The sequence below is a fragment of the Aulostomus chinensis genome, chromosome 3, assembly GCF_037954235.1.
Source record: "Aulostomus chinensis isolate RoL2024-O1b breed Wild chromosome 3, RoL_Achi_v1.0, whole genome shotgun sequence".
NCBI classification, from domain to species: domain Eukaryota; kingdom Metazoa; phylum Chordata; class Actinopteri; order Syngnathiformes; family Aulostomidae; genus Aulostomus; species Aulostomus chinensis.
In genome coordinates, this window is record NC_141322.1 from 6527214 (window position 1) to 6552669 (window position 25456).

General features: G+C 44.4%; 1 protein-coding gene across 5 annotated transcripts in view; it reads left to right on the forward strand.

The window, feature by feature from the left end:
- The window catches only part of LOC147267506 (plexin-B1-like), a 109267-nt gene extending 84426 nt beyond the window's left edge, over positions 1–24841 (forward strand). For 4 of the 5 annotated variants that reach the window (XM_086198367.1, XM_086198369.1, XM_086198368.1 and 1 more), the window contains 29 exons: positions 1924–2032; positions 4359–5321; positions 6631–6765; positions 7149–7271; positions 8920–9013; positions 9141–9307; positions 10877–11028; positions 11197–11302; positions 11855–11991; positions 12118–12294; positions 12382–12589; positions 12765–13007; positions 14156–14335; positions 14444–14592; positions 15354–15454; positions 15740–15957; positions 16046–16224; positions 16312–16378; positions 17660–17806; positions 17898–18063; positions 18484–18587; positions 18689–18773; positions 19287–19453; positions 20302–20462; positions 20579–20726; positions 20859–20923; positions 21755–21830; positions 21912–21986; positions 22902–24841. In XM_086198367.1, the coding sequence (XP_086054493.1) occupies positions 1924–2032; positions 4359–5321; positions 6631–6765; positions 7149–7271; positions 8920–9013; positions 9141–9307; positions 10877–11028; positions 11197–11302; positions 11855–11991; positions 12118–12294; positions 12382–12589; positions 12765–13007; positions 14156–14335; positions 14444–14592; positions 15354–15454; positions 15740–15957; positions 16046–16224; positions 16312–16378; positions 17660–17806; positions 17898–18063; positions 18484–18587; positions 18689–18773; positions 19287–19453; positions 20302–20462; positions 20579–20726; positions 20859–20923; positions 21755–21830; positions 21912–21986; positions 22902–23006 (4807 nt within the window). In that variant the 3' untranslated portion in view covers positions 23007–24841. The remainder of the gene's footprint in view (positions 1–1923; positions 2033–4358; positions 5322–6630; positions 6766–7148; positions 7272–8919; positions 9014–9140; positions 9308–10876; positions 11029–11196; positions 11303–11854; positions 11992–12117; positions 12295–12381; positions 12590–12764; positions 13008–14155; positions 14336–14443; positions 14593–15353; positions 15455–15739; positions 15958–16045; positions 16225–16311; positions 16379–17659; positions 17807–17897; positions 18064–18483; positions 18588–18688; positions 18774–19286; positions 19454–20301; positions 20463–20578; positions 20727–20858; positions 20924–21754; positions 21831–21911; positions 21987–22901) is intronic. The other variant, XM_086198371.1, reaches the window with a different exon arrangement.
- The last annotated feature ends 615 nt before the right edge of the window (positions 24842–25456 follow it).

Consider the following 25456-nt stretch of genomic DNA (forward strand, 5'->3'; position numbering starts at 1 on the left):
AATGAAAAGAAGGAAAATGGATATCGGGAGGGTGAGTTTTGTTCAGGTAGTTCAATGCAGCACCAGCTTCTACCCTAAAGTAACACATATCTGGAAAGAATGGATCAGGACCTTTTGTCACTTGTGACCAGCAGACGGCCCACAAGAGCTGAAAATACTGACAGGTTCTGAAGTTGTAGAAGTAGAAAAATAGTCTGCACACCAAGAAAAACTCACTTCAGATGTAATCAATGAAAGGAACATCATCCAACCATACTGCTTATCAGTTGAGGGTCGCGGGGGGGGGGGGGCTGTAGCCTATCCCAGCTTCGGGTGAGAGGCGGGGTCCACCCTGGACAGGTCGCCAGTCCGTCGTTGGGCCAACACATATAGACAGACAACCATTCACACTCACAGCCACACCTACAGTCAATTTAGAGTGACCGATTAACTTAACTTGTACATCTTTAGATTGTGGGAGGAAGCTGTAGAACCTGGAGTGAACCCACGCAGGCACAGGGAGAACATGCAGACAGAAAAGCCCTGGGCTCAAACCTGAAACTGTCTTGCTGTTAGCTGACAGTGCTAATAACTGCACTGCCTAAACAGAAATCAGCTTTTCAAAAATGCGCATCTTCATCCGGATAGCCAAAGTTCCCGAGTCACCCCCTCCTGGTGGATTCATGACAACGATGAACAAGTATGGGTATATTTGCCAGTCGCTCTGGTGTGCCTAGCTGTGAAATTCACTGTCTCCAAAATTGATTAGAAATGCCACTAAATGGTCATACTCTGGAGTCATGTATCGTGTCCTGCTACCAAAGGACTTTTATCCATCACCTTGGCCCCCGATGATGAGAACAAATGACAGTGGCTCTCATTTATTAATCAAGTAGAGAAACTGAGGACATCTGAGCAGAGAAACCACCTCATGACTGGATTCAAGTGTGATTTATGAAACCAGTCCTGCCTCACTAATCTGGCTTTGATGAATGCAGTGACTAAAAACAATCCATCCATATTCAACTGCTTATTTGAAGTCGTTGTGTGTGCCTCCCCCCCAAGTCAGGCCCTTTTACCTGGTCACATTGAGCAGCTCTGACTGGGGGATCCTGCAAGCGTTCCCAGGCCAGCAAAGGGATCTTCTCCCTCCACCTGAAAATGATCATTTAAAGATCACACTGCTGTATATTCTCAGTTTAGAAGCCTCCCTCCTCCTGGAGAAACATAATCAGCCTGGGGACAGAAACTTTCACATCACCAGATCAACTGAACCAACTAGTTTGACTCGACAGCCTAAAAAGTGAAGTAAAAGGAAGTCAGAACATGTGGTTTTGAATGAAATTCCTAATCAACAGGGTTTCTTGCATCAATCGTGCACCATGTGAGGATTTAATATTTAATTGATTGATGACAGTCATTAATGGATGATTATTAGTCCGAGGTGGTGTGGCTGCATTAATGTTTGTCACAAAGTGGTGGAGAATACACAGCAGTACCACAGAGCACTATCAGAACATCAGATATCCTATTCAGCTCAATTTTGTGTAGAACCCTCCCACTGATCCAAGACAGTCGTCTGTACATGTTTTTGTGTGCTGGGAGCCAGTTTGCCTGGAACAAGATGGATGGAAGATTCAGTGTTTTGCTCAGCGTCTGTCTGTGGCAGCCTTGCTCTCAATTTGCCCATTCAGTGAACATCAATAACAAGGGAAGTTCAAATGGTACAAGTACTCCATACCATTTGTGTCTGTTAGTGTCACCTACTTTCTGATTACTTTGTTAGACCTCTCTCCTTGCCCCCCCCCCACCTACACACACACACACACACACACACACACACACACACACACACACACACACACACCCTGGACCCTGACTCATAATCCCCCTCCTTCTTCCCCATGATGTCTAATCTCTACTTTGTGTTGTGTCTATCTACAGTTGCCGTGGTTGTGTTTTGAGTAAATGGGGCTGTAACTGGTGTGTCCACCAGCACATGTGTACTCACAAGCCCACCTGTGAGGAGGGAGTCGTCATCTATAACCAGCACGTAAGTTACAGCATGACACCAGACGGAGGATCAGAGCGGGCGCTGAGGAATTGGACTGGCATAGTTGCTCTGAGTTGATCAGAGCAGTAAATCCACTGGAAATGTTATAATGATCATGATAATAATTGGAAAATACTCTGAATCCTAAAGACGCCCTGGTGCTCTTTTCTGCATATAAACAAATGTCTTGGCATCTTTAGATACACAGAGGTAATAATAGATGAGACAGTCAAACTGTAGTCACCCCTACTTGTGGATTCTCATTCTTCCATGCCTGCCAACTTTGCTGTTAATTATTATTACTTTGAATTAAAATCTTCCAACTGCATGATCAATCTTCAAATAATATTCCAATAGTTCAGAGTGAATAATGAGCCATATTTTTTTGTTGAAATGCATGTTTTTAGTATATTTAGTAATTGTGGCAGTCATGCGGCTGCTGCAGCAGGACACCAGTGGGAGTTGAATAGGAGGCAGACTTTCTCCAGTAGTTTTGTATTGACAGGTCGGCAAAATCGTCTTATCACGTGACCTCCAAACAAGTCAGGCATAATCCAGGAATTTAATGTACATGCATATAATGGGCTTTGCAGCAGTTTAAATAAATATCATTATCATGTATTTAGATTTATTTTTAAAAATGGATATCTAATATCACTTAGTCGGAGTGAGTTTCACGGGGCAGTCTGATAATAATTTCACTCACAAACTGCCAATTAAATGTCCCTTTCTTTCAACAATAAAACCCACAGACAGTGCCGGAAATTAGCGAGGGCCACGGGCCATTTGGCCCCCAGTATAGCCAAGAAATACCCCCCGCCCCCAAAACCCTGTTCCAGGGGCCAGAATTGCCCCCAATTTTTCATCAACTCATTATGCTCAAGATGTTTTTAACAAAGTTGCCCTGATTACGTCAACGCGAGGGCGCGCGTCCCCGCCTCCAAGACAGAGGCAACGCTCCTCACTACATATCCTACCTGAGCTGACGAATGGACCGCTATTTGGTTAAACCAGTTAAACCACCCACCCACCAAAGTTTACCAGTTACAGTTCCTCCACCAGATACTCACTAAACCCCTGCAAACACGTAGACGAAGAGATGGACCCTGCCAGCCACGATCTTGAACTGGAAACTGGACTGGCCCACGGTGAAGAAGCGGTATCCTAATTTGCTCCGGTCTTGTCTAGTCTGGTGGCATGCAGCTGCTTGAGTGAGCGTAATATTACTTTGAGGTACTGTAACGTCAACGTTACATTGTTCATTGTGCCGCGACTGACTCGGTTAAATAGTTTAGGTAGCTAATATTTAAGCTAGGTTATCCTAACTTTCTTTAACTTGCTAACATCTCAAGTCATGCTCCTCTAATAATATCAGTGAAGCGTGACAGACAAAACGAGGCACGTCCTGGGAAATGGGAAACATATTAAGTTATTCTTTTTTTAATTCACAAACTAGTTATTATAAACTTACCATTGAGGCAAACTGCTTGGTTTTAGTACGCATGCGCTGTTGGTTTTTCAGTCCCGTATACTTCACTCACTTATGGGGTTGCTGTGGAGCCTGATATGAGTGGAGTTGGAGCGCCCTCTACTGGACGCACAAGGACATCATTTCTAAGAAAAAAAAAATTAACGGCTTCTATTACTGAAAATGAGGTGTTAAAATTGGCGTCAATTTTGGCCGATTACCGATTATACTCTAATTGCTATTATGAGCCAATTAAATTGGCCGGCTGATTAATCGGTTGGGCCCTAAAAATAACCAAGCTCTAACTTCAATTTTTTCCATGGCCCAGAATCATTTTAAAATGTCTCCATTTTTTTAGACCCTGGGGACCAAAATTGCTCCCAAAATATTTTCTTAATTTCATACCCTGCCCACAAACACTTGTTTTTTTCACCACAACGATATGATCACTTTGAGGTGGTTTTTAAGACAGGGCGTGACTTGAACTTTACTGGATCTACATGTCTGCCTCATTATCACGCTGCAATATTTGTCTGAACAGGACGAATATTGGCCTGGGACACGATGTCTCGTCTTCAGCATGAATGTGTGACTTGTTACTCCTTGCTCTTGACATCTATTGTGTACCTCTGGTAACTGGCAGCCACCCAGGCTTGCAGAGTCAGAGTCAGAGTCGGCCTCATATGTCAACACAACACTGCAGCAGTTTTTACATCAACCATCATTGCTGTACATGTGTGAAGTTACATGTAGAGGTCCAGATTTAAGTTCAGTGTTTGTGTTTGTTTTATGCCATTAGTTTTTATATTGTCTCCCCCTCTCCTCATGCCTCCCCCACAACCACCATCACCACCACAGTTCAGACTCCCCACCTCAGCTCCTCCAACGACCAGAACTATAAAGGTTATCACGACTCCCACCACCAGAACGACTGCACCCACAACCACCAAGCTGACCACCACCACTGTAGCTCCTATGACGACGACGATTGTTGCCACAACAACCAAAACTGAATCTCCAGTCAGTCTATCAACCACTCAGGAGCCCACCCTCCCTCCTGCTCCCACCACTCGACCTGTAACCACCACCAGGCCTCAGCCAACCACCCTGTCAACCTCCCTCCCTCCTGACCCTGCCAGCACTTTGGCACAGACCACACCAGCAACAACCTCATCACCGCCACCAGAGGTCACTGCCGGGAAGGAAGTACCACTGAGAGAGGCTGCCGTCGTCACCCTAAGTGACATGGAAGGAGCTGAGGTTACACCCAGTGTCGTGGTGGTGGTTGCAGATCTGGTGCCTGTCACCACAACTGATGGTCTGAGTGGAGACCTCAGCCCTGTTATGCCTCTATTGATCCCACCCCCGGACCAGGACTCCTCACTCCTGGAGGTGATGACAGAGTCTCCCGACAACAACACTCTGGAAGCCGAGGGAACACCGAGCCTAGCCGATAGTCCCACGCTGACCGCGTCTGGCTTTCCTCTGCCCACACCCTTCCCCATGGGTGAACCTGCTGAGTCTGAACCCTCCCTCCACTGGAACCTGACCCAGGCACCCACCTCTCTGACCCCACAAGACTCTCAGACTGAGGCAGGAGGCCAGGGAGCAGACCTTGATGTGCCTCTCAGGCCCAAGGAGGAAGAGGATGTCCTTACTGAGGGGGCCGTCCCAGTGGAAAATGATACAGCCACTTTTTCAACTGGAACGGTGCTTTCAGGTGATGGTGAGGTCGACAATGGGTCCCCTGCATACCCCCACCTCCTGGATACTGAGTCAGAGATGGACTACCAGTATGATCCAGCTGACGCCTTCCTTCCGGTGAGTCTAGGCGCCTCTGTCCCTCACCTCCTCTTCCTACTACTACCACCGCTTCTTCTTCTTCTACTTCTACTTCTTCTTTTCGAGGCTTCAGCAGCCTCCCAGCACTCCGACCTCCTGACTGGATCTAGTCTCCCCTTAGAGGAACAAAGCAGCCTCCCACCCTGCCCTTTTCCCCTGTTTCTCCTTTACTTACCATCCAACACCTCCATTCGTCTCATTTCCTTGTTCTTGTTCTTCCTCTTTTCCTTTTTCTTGTTTTGCTTTTACTAGACTGATCCCAAGACAAATCATAAAATCTGTGTGAATTGCTGCAGTGGTTTTGTGTGTTGCAATGTTGTTGTTTTTTTTAATGTTCACATGTACAGCACAGTGTTTAAAGCGCAATCTTAAAATTGCTTTCTTAAGAAAATGTTTGTCTTTCTCTTAGTTCCACAGGCGCATGTAAAACTGCTCACAAGTAATGAGGGGGAGAAGTACAGTTGTTGTAATAATTACAAAGTATTTGCAGCAAAATAATATCTTCGTTTGAATTAAACATGTACTGACACAGAATTTGTCAGGCCAACACTGATTTGTGAGATCTTAAACAAATCTAATATTAATATATCACTGATCAGTACAAACAGACGCTTCTATCGTCAAATCCACAGATGCACAAAGAGACGTGGATACGGCATCTGAGGCGATGCCTCAGTTTATTCCTCTGAAAGCTGCTCAGTGGCAATAGAAGCAAAAGTGCTCGGCTACTGTCCATCCATCCATTTTCTACTGCTTATCCTGTTAAGGGTCGCAGAGGGGTGGGGGGGGGGCTGGAGCCTATCCCAGCAGCCTTTAGGCGAGAGCTCGTCTATGGATTATAAAGGAAATACTAGAGCGCATGTGGAGAAGGGAGCAGTGTACTCGTGTTCCCTCTAACTTCCTGTCTAAGCCTCTGGTAACTTGAATAGGGATGAAATTATGTCATCTGACAGCTCGTCTAGACTTTCAGAATGTTTTTGGACCCCACAGATGAAATTATGATGGTTAAATGAGTCATTTTGTGGGGGTTATGAAGCTCAGAAAAATGGATCCACTGTCATTTTGGGCCACAGTGCAACATGTGACAGACACCATACTTGTAATTACATGGTTTGGCTACAATCTAAAACTGGTCTCATTAGACATCCATTCAAGAATATAAAAACGTTCCTGCATGCACCACAGTGTGTGTGCGTGTGAATAAATTGCCACATAGAGAGGATTTGTGTGTTTACTCTGTGTGTATGTCTGTGTGTGTGTGTGTGTGTGTGTATGCATGTGCTAACAGGGGGACGAGGGCTCCTATGTCAGCTGGGGCTCCTCAGCTTGTCCGTGTGTGGAGAAGGTCCAGGGTTCATCCTTGCTTCCTGTCAGAGTAGAGAGGAAGATCACTTTACTGGCCCGGAACCTACATCTCTATCAGGTACAACACACCCACACACACACGCATGCGGTACACCAGAATTACTTCTCACAAGTAGGCAGCAGCTGTAGTTTGTTCAGTAAACCACTTTCAATTAAAAGAGAAATTGATTTTTTTTTCCCTTTCCCCCATTTTACAGTGTTCAGTTTATCATCTTTTATGTAGTTGTATTGTTAACTCACTTATTCATTTGAATGTAAACTTGGGATAAATACCTCAATTTTGTGTATTGTCTGCTGCAATTAAAACAGTTCGTTATTGTGTTGGCCATGTTTTATGCCATTGGGGTCTTGGTTTGCCAAACAGCCCTTCGTAACAGCAGCACCAGTTTCTGGATGTTTGTTAGGGTCAAAGAACCCTCACCGAGTCTTTTGGTTCTCCAGGATACAGAGCTGGACTACGAGTGTGTGCTGGTCATTGAGGGGCAAACTGTGGTCGTGGATGCATATGTGGAGACTGATGACATGAATCCATCCAACTTTGCTATCACCTGTCAACTACACCAGGTTTGATGTCATGTTCTTCCGTGTACACTAATGGTATTGTTCTTTAACTCTGTACATGCTATACCTTATTTGGGAATCTCTTCTTAACGAAAACGTTACATTTTCAGAATATGCTGGCTTTTGAGGAAATATGCTAATTGTCAGTCATGTTCAGTGCCAAATAAGCAGATTTAGTACCCCTTGTCTCTCCTCTGGTTGTATTACGGAGCTCCAGAAACCCATTGAAGGCTGATTGCTAGTTAGCATAGCTGCAGTGAACGCTAGCTGTGTGGCAGTAGAGAAAGACATCTCAGAGGTCATCAAAAACACTTTTTTTGTCTAAGATGATCTTTGCAGCATTAATAGGATTGTGTTTAACATTTGCTGTGGAAATACAGATGAAAATTACCAGATCTTGACATTTTAGAGTCAGTCATACCTGGAGCTACTTGAACAACCTCAGCCTCCCGTCCTGTCTTGCTCTCTCAGCCTCCAAAGCCCGCATTTCCTCATCCATGTATATTCTGGTTTAATTAAATCAGGATCAAGGTCAGGTTTAATTTGAACTGCGGCAGAGAGGAGAAAAGTATAACCATCTGTTTGTCTGGCTCTAAAAATCATAGATGATAAAACTAATTCAAAAGAAGACACATGAAAGATTCATTATAGATTTTGCTTAGAAATGTTGGTCCATCACAGACATACTGCACATAGTGTAACTCAGGCATGTCCGAAGTCCGGCCTGGGGGCCAATTGCGGCCCGTGTTCAAATTGCCACCGGCCCACAGCTTCTGTCATAAAATCAATAACACGTGGCCCGTCAGCTCTGTTGACACTCTATAAAATACATGCATACAGAAAAGCTATTTCACATTTCACCAGAAGGTGGAAGTAGACCCTGTGGCCGTAGCCTATTCTCGCCGTTTACCCTTGTGTTACACTTTCCAGCCCATTTCTAAAATGGCTACTGTAACTGAAAAAAGGAAAGTTGACAGCAAGGGCTGCCGCTTCTAGGACAAGTGGGAATTGAAGTATTTTTTCACTGAACTACAAAACAACTGGGTCCGCCTAATTTGCCAAGAAACTGTGACTGTGTTCAATCAATTCAATATCAAGAGGCACTACCAGATGAAACATGCTAACTACAGCAAGCTAACTAGGAACAAAAAAAAATTGAAGCAACTGGTAGCTGTTTTAACGGCACAGCATTGCTTTTTTCTCAAGAGCCCATGAAAATGAAAATGCCACAAATGCGAACTACGAGGTGGCAATGCTGATTGCCAGGCACTGCAAACCTATTACTGAGGGTGAATTTATTAAAGACTGCATGAAGAAAATGGTGGAGAATATTTGTCTGAAAAAGAAGCAAGAGTTTGCAAATGTTTACTTGGCTCGTAACACTGTCACAGAGAATTGAAGATGTTTCTTCTGATATTGAGAGAGAGTTAGAGGCAAAAGGAGTGGAGTGGAGTCTGACTTTTTTTTTTTCCGTTCGCCTGCAATGAAAGAACAGATGCATCTGCTCGGTTAAAATTTGATTATATGTCAGGTTCTGATCCTTCTACTTCAAGAAGTACTAGGAGACTACAAGGTTCTAATTCTATAAATGTAAAAATACATTGTTGGTTAGTTATCGTAACTCCTAAATGAATTTCACTCATCTCTCCAGTACACCTACTCAGATCCAGTGGAGGAATATAATGCCATGGTGTATGTGAAGAGGAGGGACACCTTCCATGTGGACAGTTCTCCTGATCTATATGGTGATTCTATACTTAATTTTTTTCTCTACTAGTTCACATAAATCTCTTCTAGACACCTTGACATGAGTTTGCATTCAATCAATACTTAGTATTAACAGTAATCATAAGCTGTGCCTGTCCTCCTCAGTGACTCTGTACAACTGCTCGGTGGGCCGCTCTGACTGTAGTCGCTGCCACACAGCCGACCAGAAGTATGGCTGCGTGTGGTGTGGTGGTGCTCAGGCCACTTGCTCCTATTCCGGCTCCTGTGGTGAACCTGTACAGCAGACGTGCCCTGCTCCAGTCATCCACTCTGTGAGTACTGACCTTTGACCTCTCCATCGACCTCTTGTGTTCTGTGTACACCCAGAAATAGATAATCATAACAATAATAAAGAGAGGATCCACACTGATGAATGATAATGTTCCATAAACGGTGGCGCCAAGCACGCCACAGCTGTGTCAACACTTCCTTGCCATGGTGCTGAAAGACAAAAATATTAAAGTTCCTCCTTTTATGGCTGGACAATGAATGTCACTGAGTGAGGATAGTGGTTGTTGAGTTTAGAGTTTGAGTGAGGCAGCGCACATCCCTGACCGCCACCGCAGCACCAGTGAGGCAAACGAACTGCACTTTAGCTGCTGACTTCAAGATAAAAGCTTCAGCTAGGAACACAATAGCAAAGCCTTTTGATTGGTGGCCCACCTGTCGGGAACTGAACACAACTAAAACGAAAGCTACGCTAGAAGTATTTTAAGGAGAAGTACTGCTACAAAATAATATGCTCTTCTTTCTTAGGTTATTCAGGCATGGTAACAATGTAAACTTTATCGTTGATGAACATAATGTTTGCTTGGACTCAGGGGTAGGAATATTTCCTTGATATGAGTGGCCCTAAATTTACATTGTTCCATTTATTCATCTCCAAGGCCCAACGTTGCTCCTTGTCCAAATGTTTTTAAGCATGTTTATTTGCTTTAATCATAGCTTGTTAGCCCATAACACTGTTTTTAATCAACAGGGGAAAGCATAAGTTCAGCATAAGTTGAACGTTTTGAGCAGGAACTCTAAACATGGATAAAATTCTCACTTTTGGGCCAAAACCCATTAAAGCATGTGCTGCTAGTTTTACCACTGCTAATAAACTAGATTGATAAGATATAGGTTTGTAAGGAATACCTTGCCTTCAGTTCGTTACAACAAAGCTTCCTTGCTCCGCTGCTGTGCTGCTGTTCTCAGCAAGCAGGTGGAACTCACAGAACATCTCGTTGCTGATGCAGTTTTACAGGCTTCCATTTATTCCAGTACTCTGGTAAAGAAGACAGTTTAAAAAAAAGATTGTTGTTGGTATCGTAGTTATGTGTGACAAACACATGATTCCACTGATGATTATATGTTTTAACAACAAACATTACTGAGATGACTACATAAGATTGTAGATGAGCATTTATAATCCCTCCACCCGGTCATTGGTGCCCCCCACGACCTCCTCCTAGTTGCACATGACCCGACCAGATGCCTGAACCACCTCAACTGGCTCCGCTTCATGCAAAGGAGTAGAGCTCTATTTCAATTCCCTCAGGGATAAACTGAGTCTGTCACCTTATCCTTAGGGAGACACCAGCCACCCCTCAGAGAAAAATGATTTTACTCGTGATCTTGTTCTTTCAGTCCTGGCCTCTATTTCATGCCCACAGGTGAGAGTAGGAACAAAGACTGACCAGTAGATCAAGAGCTTGCCTTCTGTTTCAGTTCTCAACAGAAAAATTGCACCAGCAGCTCTGATTCTCTAGCCAATCTCACACTCCGCAGTCCCTCATTAGACATTAATTTAAAAAAGGAAAGCTTTCCTTTTAAATCAAACATGTCATACCTTTCCTCAGATTGAGCCACTCTCTGGCCTGCTGGAAGGTGGCACGATGGTGACCATCACAGGCTCCAACCTGGGCCAGAAGCCTGATGACATCCTCAGCTCTGTGTCAGTGGCCGGCGTGCCCTGTGCTGTCATCATCAGTCTGTATGAAGTCTCTTCCAGGTAAGATCTTTAAGATTTGTCAGGCTAGTAAATACTGGGCAGTTTCTCAGTACCGAAGACACGGCTTTGTCAGTGATTTATTTTCATCTTAATTCTCTCATACCGGTGTGTCAGGTCAGGGTTACGTGCTTGATTCATGACTATGTGAATGTGATGAATGCCTTCCAGGATCGTGTGCAGAACCAAAGCCAGTGGAGGCGAGAAGGTGGGCCATGTGTCTGTGAAAGTTAGCGGAGGAGAGTTTGGCTTGTCCAGCCAGACATTCAGCTACCAGGTAATCCCCCCTGGTTTGGATTGGTTAAGATTATATCAGGGAATTAGATTAAACTCCTCTGTGGGAATTTGCAACAGGATGTACCAAAACAAGAAAAAGTAGAAATAAAAAACTTTTGAGGCAGTGATTATTTTATCATTCAGTTCATCACAGAGGTCCTCCAGAACTTCCCCAGGTGTCTAGTTTTGTCTCACTGGATGTCCCAAGCCCATACAGTTTACCGTGATACTGAACATAGAGCAGCAGGAAATCCAGAGGAATATGATATTATCAGCAGTCACAACACCTTTGACCTCATTGATAGGCCATTTCATGGGATTATTTAAGGCTTGAAACTGTAGAATTACCCAAACTTCCTAGAGTGTCGACATCACAACAAGCAGTATCATTCCTCCTTCTTCCAACAAGAAGAGGCTCAAATTACAGGCATCATTACAACAGATAAATTAAACATCAAACCTTGAACCTCAACTGGAGCCTGAATCGTTAGTGTCAGTGTGTTCTCTGCATGTGGTTGATGGCCTATATTCTCCTGCCTCTCTGCTCTCTCAGGACCCATTTGTGATGGGGGTGGAGCCTGAGAGGGGTCCCAAAGCTGGAGGAACAACTCTGACCATCAGCGGGCGCAACCTGCTGACAGGCCGCCCCTCTGACCTCACTGTCACTGTGGGAGGAGTGCCATGTAAAATGTGAGAGACACACATTTCTCACTCAGTCTAAACTTCGACCGTCTTCTGTCAGACAGTTTCACTCTGAGGCCAATGGAGTACCTCTCTTTTATGTCTCCTCATCCTCTCGCTTCTCTGCCTCCTCAGCGTGTCGGAGGTGCAAAGCTCCAGTGTTCAGTGCGTGACAGGCAGCAGTAACAAGACAGGAGATCAGCGGGTCACGCTGCATTACGGCAGCAGCCAGCGCCACCTGTACACTGCAGCTTACCACTACACCCATAACCCCAACATCACTCACGCCAAGCCATCCAAGAGCTTCCTGCAGTAAGTCGGGGAGCGCCATCTTCAGCCGTACCATTGGGTGTCATTACTTCATGTGCTTTGAATTTTAAGACTGTTTTTTCTGTTTAGCGGTGGTCGACTGATCTACGTGTCAGGCCACAACCTGGATGTGGTGCAGGAACCACGGATGGTAGTGACAGTGTCCCACTATGAGTCCATCAACCAGAACAAAAAGAGGAGGCGGAGGAGGAGGAATGGGGAGCAGGGGGTGGACAGAGACAGGAGGATGGTTCCTAACCCTGTGTGTCCTGGAGACCCATTCTGCTCTGTCAAACAGGTTTGTGTGTGTGTGTGTGTGTGTGTGTGTGTGTGTGCGTGTGTGTGTGTGTGTGTGTATGTGTGTGTGCGTGCGTGTGTGTGTGTGTGTGTGTGTGTGTGCGCGTGCGTGCGTGTGTCGTGTCAGTGTTCACTCCCTTTACAGAACTTAACTGTTTTTTTTCCTGTATCCTCAGTTCATAGAAAGTTGTGAGGTCAACTCCTCTTCTCTGATCCTGTGCCGCTCTCCTATGGTGGACTCCTCTGTCTTTGGGTCAAAGGTCGTGGTGGAGTTTCTGCTGGATAACCTACGTTTTGACTTCAACACTCTAAACCCCCAGGCCTTCAGCTATGAGCCCAACCCTGACCTGCGCCCCCTGAACCAGCAGGACCCTCTCAAGGCTTACCGCTACAACCCTGGCAGCTTCATCCAGCTAGAGGTCAGAGGAGTAGAAGTAATGATTCAACTGTCTAAGAATGTGACCAGGTGTCTCTATTGCTGCATTGCTATTATTTGTTGCAATAGAAATGGAAGTGTACAGGCAGTAAGATGCATGATGATCAACCCCACCAGTCAGCATTTAGTTATTCAAAAGCATGTATGACAGTCACTTCCTCTCTATAGTTGCGTCACAAAAAAAAAAAGAAATGTTTCCAAAATGACTTGACATGTTGAGCCAAAACATGTAGGGACAAAGATTGTTGAGTTGACACATCTAATTTTGAAGTTGTTTCATGCACTCCTGATGAAGCAATCAAGAGAAAACTGGCACTAACAGCTACAAATTAACTTCTCAACCCCTACGTACTGTAGGCTCTCCTGCGTACTAGCTGATTAGCACCTCGCCTATTCTAACACGTGCTTACACTGCATGCTGTGTTGATAGAATCGTTGATCTCACAGTTCAATTTATGCCTAATTGGAATTAAGTCCTTAGTATTAGAGGTAAGTCTTCAGATAAGTTTTAAATTCTCTCTGCTTTTGATGAAAATCTGTGTCTTTGCTAGATTTACTGGAAAGGTACAATACCCAATATGAAAATGCGTTGAAATTCAAACTGGATTTTAACCTGGATTATGTTTGTGTTCTCCAGTTGCCATCATGGTCGCTTTCACAGCAGCTTCGTTAGCTGTATTTGTCAGTTATGTAGAACAATGCACCCCCATTCATTGCACGATTCTTGCCTATAATCAGAAGTAGAAACTGACTTTAAAACAAGATTTTCTAACCAAACCACACAACAAAATATACTTTTAAAGTGCAAAGATGCTAATGTTTCAATGCCAATGAGTCTTCTTGAGAGTATAGGTAGATTTAAATATCCTCCCATCTTGAGGAGCCTGCCTGTGATAGGCTGAGAAGCAGTGGGAGGAGACATCACAAACCGTTTGCTAACAAGATATAGTTGACCACTCACTGTTATAGTGAATATAACCAAGAGGAAAAAAACAGAGTTCATATTTTTCGACAGAACATAAGTTCAGGACATTATTTTTTTAAATATCATCAACAACAATTCAGACTAAAAGTAAGAAAAGGCAGAGCCACAGGATGAAATTAGACTGTGTTGTGTCCTCTTGCTCTCAGGGAGATAATCTGGACCTAGCCATCACTAAGGATGAGGTGGTTGTGTTGATTGGGGAGGGTGTCTGTGCTGTTAAGACGCTGACCAGAAACCACCTGTACTGTGAGCCGCCTCCACAGCAGCCCGCATCAGGAGTCAACGGCAAGAAACGTGAGGGTTCCGACAGTCTGCCTGAGTTCACTGTGAGTCTAATGCGCATGAATTGATCAACTCAAGCTCGTAGTCCACCAGGATGGGGGTTTGAAGCCTCTTGCTGCCCACTTGAGGATGTGTGCGTTTGTGTGTTTGAGGTCCAAATGGGAAACTTGAACTTCTCCCTGGGTAAGGTTCAGTACGACAGCCTGAGCCTAGCCACCTTCCCTCTGGAGGCGCAGATTGGAGTTGGGGTTGGCTCGTCCATCGTGGCCCTCATCGTGCTCATCATCGTGCTCATCTACAGGTCAGTTAGCCAGCAGTGTGTTTTCTGCTCAAGTTGACCTTGAGTTTGTTCATGTATTAGTTAGACTACAGATAAGGTTTTTGACAGACTAACTGAGGAATGTCAGTAGTTCTGCTGTGTGTGTCTCGTATTATTACAATTAGCCAGCATACACACTCACCTCTGACAGCTGTGTATTGAGTGTGAGTGAGAGTCTAACCAGTTTAATCAAGTATTTAATTCACGTTCCCATAGTTGAATAGAATGATGCATGTGCAGAGTAATTGTGACGTTAGAATTACTGTAAGTGGTCCGGTGTACAGCATCCACGAGTGTGAAGCCTCCTGTACAAACTCAGAGTGGTCACAGACTTCTCGTGACTAGCAGTTGAATTTCTGAAGCTTATTACTAAATGTGAAATTCAACATTTTGCCGGTGAGGCAAGGCCCCTTGGCATCTAGCGTTTCAACCCCTCTTTGAGAGCCTCCATTTTTTTTAAACAATGTTATCAACAGTGAGGAGGAACATCATCACTTTATGTGGGTTGTCTGATTGATCTTGCAACCTCATGAAGTTATCAGGTGGGAACTGTGGGATCAGATAGTAAGTGTTTCCATCTGTCCCAGCTTGACCTCACCATGAACCCTGGTCCCTACTTGTGGGACAATGTGGGATCAAATTATTTGAGTCAATCCTTCCACAATTTCTCTGGATTTCCACTAATCCATTGTTAAACCTGTGTTTGTCCTCTTACCTCTGTCCAATCTGTGTCTATCTGCCAGGAGAAAGAGCAAGCAAGCTCTGAGAGACTATAAGAAGGTCCAGATCCAACTGGAGAACCTGGAGACCAGTGTGAGAGACCGCTGCAAGAAAGAGTTCACAGGTAAAAGCACATGAAGGTAACATGAGAAAGATGAAGGTAGGCGCAGATTAAGAATTGTCTGTTTTGCTTTGATGAACTTAAAACATCCAGTCAGCTGTATGAAATCATTCTGTTAGCTCACACCTCCTTGATGAGTTGGTTGTACATCAATACGGATGTCCATCACTGTCCAGTTTATCTTGTGACTGGCTCCCACCATGCACTTTGAATGTGATAAATAATGGAAAATGGAGGTGACAGTACTTGTAGCAGCAGGGTCTGATCATTCATTCCTCCACCCTCCAGACCTGATGACAGAGATGATGGACATGTCCAGTGACCTGGTTGGTTCAGGCATCCCTTTCCTCGACTACCGGATGTATGCTGAGCGTATTTTCTTCCCTGGGCACCGTGAGTCACCACTGAGGCGAGACCTGGATGTTCAGGAGTGTCGCAGGCAGACAGTGGAGCAGGGCCTGGTGCAGCTCTCCAACCTGCTCAACAGTAAACTCTTCCTCACCAAGGTACCAAAGGAAACATCATAATCTGTGCCATGAGTGAGGTTAGAATTTTTGGACATCAGTAACATTGTCCTCTCCTCTTGCCTTTCAGTTCATTCACACGTTGGAGAGCCAACGGACATTCTCTCCCAGAGATCGAGCCTATGTGGCCTCCCTGCTAACAGTGGCGCTGCATGGCAAACTGGAGTACTTCACTGACATCCTCAAAACCCTCCTGAATGACCTGGTTGAGCAGTACGTGGCCAAGAACCCCAAACTGATGCTGCGGCGGTAAGAAAAGGGAAAAGTTGTGCAAATTAAAGTTGTTTTACTAGAGGTTTTGCATTGGTTCAGACTCTCTGTGTTCTTGCTCTACAGAACAGAGACGGTGGTGGAGAAGCTGCTGACCAACTGGATGTCCATCTGCCTCTACGCCTTCCTAAGGGTCAGTCAACATGCAATCTGGGAATCCATCAGCTACGTTTGATGACTTAGCCTCCGGAACAAGGACCAGTATTTCAGGTTTTGCGGTGTAGCCAGCGTTTATCTGGTCCAAGACTTCCTTCTTCCATCAAAACTGTTTTTTTGTTGTTGTTTATTTTGGGGGGGCGTGGGGTTTGGTCATGTTAAATGGATCTGACTCTGAATGTTATGGAGCTCATGACACCATCAGACTCAAGTGAAAAGAAGCTGAACCATAACACGAGCCCAGTCTATTCATTTATAATTAAACTTACTTGAACTAGAAGGTCTCTCTCCCTCGTGCATATTCCCATAAGGTCAATGTAGAAAAATGTTTTTTTTATTACGTAGGAGGACTATGCCCTGAAATTGAGTAGCTCGGTTATGGGCCCAGGTCCCAGCCCTCCACCGGGCTCAATGAAAATAGATGTAATCCTACTGACAAAAAAACAACACTCACTGCTGAAAATGTCTCTTCAGTGGATGAAGTCTATGCTACATAGCTTTGATTCTCCCATAAACCCTTTATATTTACCCAGTGGGTGGGCAGACATTGGGAGGACACACTAGAGAAGGGGCAAAGCCACTAGGGAGGAGAGCTGAGCCCAGACAACTGAGATTGATGAAGAGAAGACTTACATTCTAATATTATGTGTGACATATGATTGCTGGATGGGGAATGATCGAGTGAGAACTCAGAGGGACATACTTGTGCAGAGAGACTGTGCAGGAGGATACTCCTGATGGCATCACCACCGTCGACAGTTCAGGTTGAGGGGAATAAAATCTATAATCTATACAGTCTGAACCTTAATACCAGATGTTTGCAGGGCCATTGCTGATAGGTTGAACCTGTTGGCAAATGGTTACTAGACTCCACATCCAGCAGTTTTGGGACACAATATTATTCATTTGGAGTCATGTCTCACCTGGTGGATCAAAGTTCAGTGGTCACTCTCCTGGGGTTAATATCTGCTCCACAATGTTCACCAGCTATTGGATTTAGTGATTAGCGGGTAGCGCCCAGTGGAACTTTTTGTGTGAAAGCAGCCTTAGTGGAAAACATTGTGAGTCAACCAAAACAGTGTTATTTGAGCCAGCCAGCTAAACACATGAGCTGAGAGTGGCTGCTCCGGAAAACCAAGGGGAGCAGCAGAGTTTCTGATCATTCTTTGTATAGTTTCAGCATTTAAAAGGACCTGGAAGAATTTTCTCACCATTTCAGAGCATGATATAGTGTTGGATTGTCCTTTTGTGTGTGCAGGACTCAGCGGGTGAGCCTCTCTACATGCTGTTCAGGGCCATAAAGCACCAGGTAGATAAAGGCCCAGTGGACGCTGTCACTGGCAAGGCCAAGTACACGCTCAATGACAATCGCCTGCTGCGAGAGGATGTGGAGTACAAGACCCTGGTGAGCAGAAATGACTCCAGAACAAACCAACTGATATTACTAGACATCCAGGACAACCTTCAACTCTAACTCCTCTTTTCTACCGCTGCAGACTCTGAATGTGTTGGTGCAGGGCGGAGGCGTGAATGAGTCCCAGCCACTACCCTCAAAGGTGCTGGACTGTGACACCATCACACAGGTGAAAGAAAAGCTGCTGGATCAGGTGTACAAGGGCACCTCCTTCTCCCACCGACCTCACACTGACTCCTTGGACCTGGGTGAGACCTCATACATGCCCCCATCCATACATATGCAGATAAATATACAAAATATACTGTATATTACACATGATGTTTCTGTGTGAGTACATAGTTGAAACAAGTGGAAGTATTTCTCTTAGTCCACTTAAAGGTGACAGTTAAGTTAAAGAAACTAATAAACTGTAGCTCTGGCGCCCTCTACTGTGAGACAGAAACAATCACAAGAGGTCTGTGTAGGTTCTGACACATTTCCACAGGTTGCAATAAAATGACCTATTTAATACCTGTGTATCAACAACTGATAAACAAATAACATGTAGTTGAGAATATTTTTGCAAGCCCGTCACACATACACATATGCACACACATGTGCAGCCACACTGCACGTGTGCAGCCGGTTTACACACGGGTCTGACTGTGGTGGTGTGTTTCGTTCAGAGTGGAGGTCTGGGGTTGCCGGCCATCTCATTTTGTCTGATGAGGACTTGACATCTGTGGTGCAGGGCAACTGGAAACGCCTCAACACCCTGCAGCACTACAAGGTCCATTCAAGCTTCCCTATCACATGAAAATGTCACAGTTCGACCCAGTTAAAGATCACCAGGCGACTAACTCAGACTGTGTATTCTGTGCTGTACTTCAGGTTCCAGATGGCGCCACAGTAGCGCTGGTCCCTCGCCACACTAAACACATTCATCATGACAACCATGACTATGTGGCAGGAGAGAGTGAGTACCCTCATCATCATACTGCTCAACCTGATCGAGCTTCCCACTTGTAGAGCAGCATATGTGCACCGCTGCCACAATAATTCCCTGGTCATCGGACATCCCCTTGAACTTACATTCAGTTAATCTGTGTGGCAGAAATGAGTGAAGTGATGCGTGCAGTACACTGGTGGGTGCATCAGTACTAGTTTATACCTGGGACTTAGATTCACAAGCATCTACAAGGTGTGCAGTCAGAATTAGACTGTTCATTTGTTTTTGGTTTTTTTTGGGGGGGGGGGGGTCACACAAATAACAAGACAGAAAACACATAATGCATTTTAGATGTTAAAAAAAAACTTCAAAGTGTCTTATACATGTCTTTATACATAAACTTTTTGATTCTGGGGAAATGCAAGAAGGATCCTGACTTATCTCTGAAAAATCCAAACTAGAAATAAAGAGTGCTTTGTATGGCTGAGGGTTGGGCAGCTATTTATCAAAGTATGAGTTTGAAACGGTTGATCTGCGCAGAAACGCCGATGCTGGAGGACGCTGATGAAGGCGGGGTGAGGCTGTGGCACCTGGTGAAGGCCAGCGAGGAGCCTGAGCTGCCAAAACACCGCAGAGGCAGTCTGAGGGAGAGAGAGAGGGCCAAGGCCATACCTGAGATCTACCTGACCCGCCTGCTCTCCATGAAGGTACACACACACACAAACAACGTTGTACTTATATCTTTGTGAGTCTTTTCATTGATATAATGCATTCCCTCACCCCTCACCCTAAACCGAACCAGAACCTGACCCTAACCTTGATCCTAAACCGAACCAGAACCTGATTCTAACCTCGACCCTAAAACCAAGTCTTTACCTTCAAACGGCCCTTTGAAGAAGTGAGGACCGGCTGAAATGTCCTCACTTTCCAAAAATGTCCTCACTCTGTTGGTTAAATACGTATTCTAGTCCTCAATATGTAGCAAATACATGAACACACACATACACACACACACACTGCGCCACTGTATCTGTGTACTGTTTAAGTTCAAGTTCATTTGTCATGTGCATATTAGTACAGAGTACCAAAGCAATGAGATGCAGTGTGCCCAGGCACTCTCAGCCATAAATAACAATAAATACTGATAAATAACAGCCATAATAACGATCTAATAAATAACATTAAAACTAGTAATAACATTTAAAGAAAACATACACCCGTTCAAGTAACTGAGCTCAGACCTCAGCCCTCATTCCAGTTAGCCTTCAAGTCCCTTCTTCCCTCTCGGATAAGTTGCATCCTGCTGCAGAATGAAAACTAGTTGTGATGTCACAAATCCTGCCTATTTAAAGGGCCAGTGTAAATGATTTAGAGTCCTTCAGCAGTGAGCCTGCAACAGCAGCATATTGTATTTGGTAGGTTACAGTTGTCCAGCAGAAATGGGAAACCAGTTGTCCCCTGCATGAGTCAAAGGGGGGAGGGAAAGACCCCGCCATGGTCTTCGTTTACTGCCATTGCTTTTCTGACGTCATTTTGCCTCTTCATGTTTCTTCAGGGGACGCTGCAGAAGTTCGTAGATGACCTGTTCACAGTCATCCTCAGCACGAGTCGTCCTGTCCCACTCGCTGTCAAATACTTCTTTGACCTGCTGGATGACCAGGCAGGACAACATGGCATCTCTGACCCAGAGACGATACACATTTGGAAGACCAACAGGTGGAGTAGAACCTCACCCCAAAACAGTCTGCTAACCCTCTCACCTGTGACCAATAACGTGTCAAATAAGGACTTCCGGCCCTATAATAAGAGGTGGGTGTGACTTGTTCCTCCAGCCTTCCCTTACGTTTCTGGATCAACATTGTGAAGAACCCCCAGTTTATCTTTGACGTCCAAGCATCAGACCACGTGGACGCGGTTCTCTCAGTCATTGCCCAGACCTTCATGGATTCCTGTACCATTGCTGAACACAAACTGGGACGGGTGAGGGCAGCCAGCTTATACAAGCTGCTTGTTTTAACTTGACTTTCAAAGACGCAAGGTGCAGGAACAGAGCGAAGGTTACGAAGGCCTCATTCCTTCATCTCTCACTCCTCTGTCTCTCCTCTGTAACAGGACTCTCCCATCAACAAGCTGCTGTATGCCCGAGACATCCCTCGCTACAAACAGATGGTAGAAAGGTGAGATCTCATTGACTTGAGCTGAATTGACAGTTAAAAGCTCTAAAGAAGGTGTCTGGGCAGAGTGACACCAGGGACATAAAGGAGATGAAGCTTTGTGAAGCTGGGACAGTTTCACAATTGCACCCATGTCAAAGTGCTGTTTAGACCAGCTGAGCCCCGGCGCCCCACACTAACCATGTTGCCGACTGGACTGTTTTTCTCTGTCAGCGAAAGCATCAAAGTTGGCATCATCATTCACTGTCAGCTGGAGTTTGATGGCCAATATTTCGCTCCATCTTAGCTTTTACATCTGAGTCACTGTCCCCGACCCCCAAGGTCAGACTTCCTACTTAGAAACTCTGAGATATATGACAAACCCTGAGATTACAGTTCAGAGTGGTCCAATACTGCATGTTGATCATACTTTTTTCAGTTGTTCTTTCTTAGTTTTGCCACATCAAATCAATACACACGTACCATGTGTATGATGTTTGTACACACCCGGTACTGTAATGCAAACATTTTTTGACTCCTCCCCTCCTCTCCTGGAATGTGGTCAACTGTGTTGTGACGCCACAGCTCTGACCTCTAAATTCTTTGGTTAAAGACACAGTATGTAGAGAGACAGAATGAGGAGAAACGTACAATAACAGTAAGACGCCTGCTAAAGAAGGAAACGTTTCCTTACAGTGCTGAGTGTGGGACCATATAAATATCCTAACATTGACGACGTGCTCTGTAACATAGATACTAATTGATTCACTCATTGTGCTTGGAGTTCAGTAGTCTTATAGATTATAGTCTGTTTTCATGAGTGTATCAAGTCACTGGCATGACCCCCGACTGCAGGTACTATGCTGACATCCGGCAGACCATCTCAGCCAGTGACCAGGAGATGAACTCCGCTCTGGCCGAACTGTCTCGGGTGAGTGCAGCCACATGTCGGGCTCGGCTCTGTGTTGTTCACGGGAGCCGCCATCTAACCTCTGAGCATCTTGTGTTTCAGAACTACTCTGGAGAGCTCAACTACCTGGTGGCACTGCACGAGCTCTACAAGTACATCAACAAATACTACGACCAGGTGTGTGTATAGCCATCAGCTTATTTACAAATGTTTAGCATGCACTGTTTATAAGTATTTAATGCTCCGGTTTTTTAATAATACGCATAACACAAAGTTGTGATTTCTTAAGTTTGTTACTCTGAAAAAAGCTGTTGCACTGATGAAGCAAACATGGTCACAAAGTTTTATCCAGGTCCCTGAAAAAAGAAGTTCCCAGAAGAAGAAAAAGTCTGGTTTGCAGTCTTGTCTGGGGATGATTTTGTACTTTTTTTTTTAAGTCTTAAAAATATGGTTTTGCTCTTTTAAGCAGGGAAAATAAAGAATTACAGTTTGGGGGGGGGGGGCAAAAAAGAGTTGGGGAAAAGGGGAAACTTCCCTCCATTTATGGAAAAACTGAATTGATCTGAAACTAAGAAGGAGCCATAAATAAGTGGATGAATAATGTTCAGGCTCTGCTGACTCATGTGACTCAATTTGATCAGGAACATCCATCGCCGAAAGAGTAACCATTTTGACACGACTATGATGTTGTATATTCACAGTTTTCTTTCTGTCTGCACGTGTTCACTATTAATCCTTCTCAGCTCCATCCTGGAGCCATCCTCTTCCAGTTGTCCAGTCGTGAAAAAAATGTAGTTTCTAGTCTTGCAAAGGTTTTTTGAGAAATAAATAAAACCAGGAAATTTAGAAAAATTCATGGAAATTTGGATATGTTAAGAAAAAAAAATCTCTTTAGATTCATACTGTTTTACTTAAACGCATGTTTATGAGCTTGTCATTCATTTTTGTTAAATATTCACTGGCAAATATTCACATGAATCTCTGTGTTTGTGTTTTACGTGTGAAGAGATGTTTCAGAGACTTTTTAGGTCATGAAATGTTTCTTCTTCAATTAAAAATGTGTCTGAACCCTGCCTGCTGTGTGGTCGTCAGATTATCACGGCACTGGAGGAGGACACCACGGCCCAGAAGATGCAGCTGGGCTACAGACTGCAGCAGATCGCCGCCGCTGTGGAGAATAAGGTCACAGACTTGTGACAGAGGAAACACCCACAAACGTCATGGCGAACATTCATGAAGAGACTTGCACCCTGCTGGCTGAACTGAAACGCAGGAGAGCATAGAATGATGGACGGACTTGTTTTAGTTTTTTGTTTTTGTTTTTTGTTTTTTTAGAAGGAAATGTGGGAGGAGAGAGGGAAGTTTTTCTTTTTTTTTTTTTTTTAAGTAACTTCACTTTTTTAATTTCTAAGGCTCAGAAGATTCAGGGTGACAGCAGAGTTCACACCCAAGCACCCTTTGTCCTGCTTTGGTGTATGCTAAGGACACATCTGTGTGTGTGTGTGTGTGTGTGTGTGTGTGTGTGTGTGTGTGTGTGTGTGTGTGTGTGTGTGTGTGGACTCTGAGCCTGCTAGAGGCTCATGGAGGACAAAGGAGGAGGGGAAGTACAAAGGATATGATTCAGGCCTGCTGTTGCGCTGTTCAATTATTAGCTTGTTGCTGCTGTATGGTCAAAAGTGATTTCTGTCTGTGTGCTTGTGTATGTGTGGTGATTTTTGTGTGAGTGTGTGTGTTGCTAGTTGTCAATCTACATCTTGTACTGTCAACATTTCTGGTTTCTATTTCAAAGTGAGTAACTGTTCTGTGTTGGAGTTCCCAGTCCAACAGCCTCAGTCCTGCTTCTCTACCTCAGCCTGCCGTGCTGCATCACCTGCTCGCATTCCTGTCACGTTCCACCAACGCTACTGTGTACTACAACTACCAGTGCAGCAGCAGAACACAGATTGGTCTGCAGTTACACTTGCTAGACATTCTTTATTGCAGCTCACACACACACACACACACACGAACACACAGTCAATTGAACATTTCATTCGTAAGCTGTTCATCAGAGCATTGTGAGGTACTTCAGACCTGTCCAGGTGATAGTTTACTCTGTTTTGTGTCTGACTTTTTCAAGTCTTCTTATCTGTGTTGGTGTTGCTGTAGTGTACAAGTCACTGGAGAGATTAATAATGAAGTGACTAGCGTACACCCCGGTGGTTTTTGTCGGTTTTGTACTTTTTTTTTTAAAACATTCCTTTTAAATTTGTATCAAATCACGTCTCTCCTCACTCACTCAACCCTAGCTGAGGCAACTGTGATCATGGTCGATCATCAAGGTGGCGCTGCTTCATCTGCTGAAGGTCTACCTGACATGGAAACTTGTGTTAGGATAATATTACTGCAGCTTTCACTTCATACCTGAACAAATGTTTGGTTGTTTGTCTTATTTAAATGAGAACGAGTCTGATGGCTGACTACAGTTCAGAAGGGCTGGGTACGTGTGTCTGATTCCCTCTTAACGTTGGGCACAGTCTAGTTAACTGATCGATGACTCAAGGCTGGAGACAAGATGAAAACTAAATGACGCATTTCTTTTCAGCATCAGAGTGTAACTGTCTTAACATGTGAGCACTAAAGTCATGCCGTGTGATACCCAGCCCTCGTCGGTGAGCGTTTCCTCTCTTGCTCCGTCGTGAAGAGTGCTGCAAGGCGTCAGGTGAAGCTCGTGTGTCACGCCCACTCAGAATGTAGCCCCTAACTCGCTCTCTACGTCACATAATACACGCAAACAACGAATGACCCGTACAAGCATATTGTTGTTCACCGTCAGCTCCGATGGAGACAGAGGCTCAGTGATGATGGAAACCATGACTGTTATTTAGACTGTATAAATTTGGCAATGTAGAGCAGGCTCTGCAAGGAGCAGTTTTAAAGATGTTTCTAATTTTGAGTGTTAATATCATTGTACATACTGATTTCAAATGTAACTGTAGTGATTTAACCTGTTTAATAAGAGAAGGGGCAAATTCTCACAGAATAAAGTATTCTTAAAATTGTTTGTTGGAATTTTTTTCATTCAAAAACATCAAATGGAATCCATCAATTGTTCCATGAGCTACCGATGTACAAACGTCAATGTGTATTTTGTAAAGCGACAAAAAAAATCCTAAGAAGATGGAAGACAATGGCAGTACAGAGAGAGTCTAACTTTACTTTTAGTAAGCTAGGTCCTGAGGCGACGGCACATGTTATTGATGTGTGCCTCTCCTGAAACCACATTGTCCTGTAGCTGGACTCTGGAAACCAGCTTCTTAGATTCTGCTCCTCACTTGCAGTTAAATATAAAATAAAAAGTCAAATATAACTAGATTATCAGGGCTGAACATTTAACAAAAGCTGTCAGTCCTCCTTTCAATCATGTGTATCATGAATCCCAGTTATTGTATGAAATGACTGCCAGCTTGTTGGTTTTGTTTTATAAAACTCGCTCAACATTTAGATGGAGGTTCAAATGTATACGATGACCTGTGTTCCTCACTGCTCCTTGTGTTGATCGTTTGTTTTGTTGAGCTGCTGAGAAGAGGGAAGGATTGTGGGATGCCATTTGCTGTTATCCTTTCAGGAAGGACGGTCCAGTGTATCCTATGCTAAAGGAGCTCCTT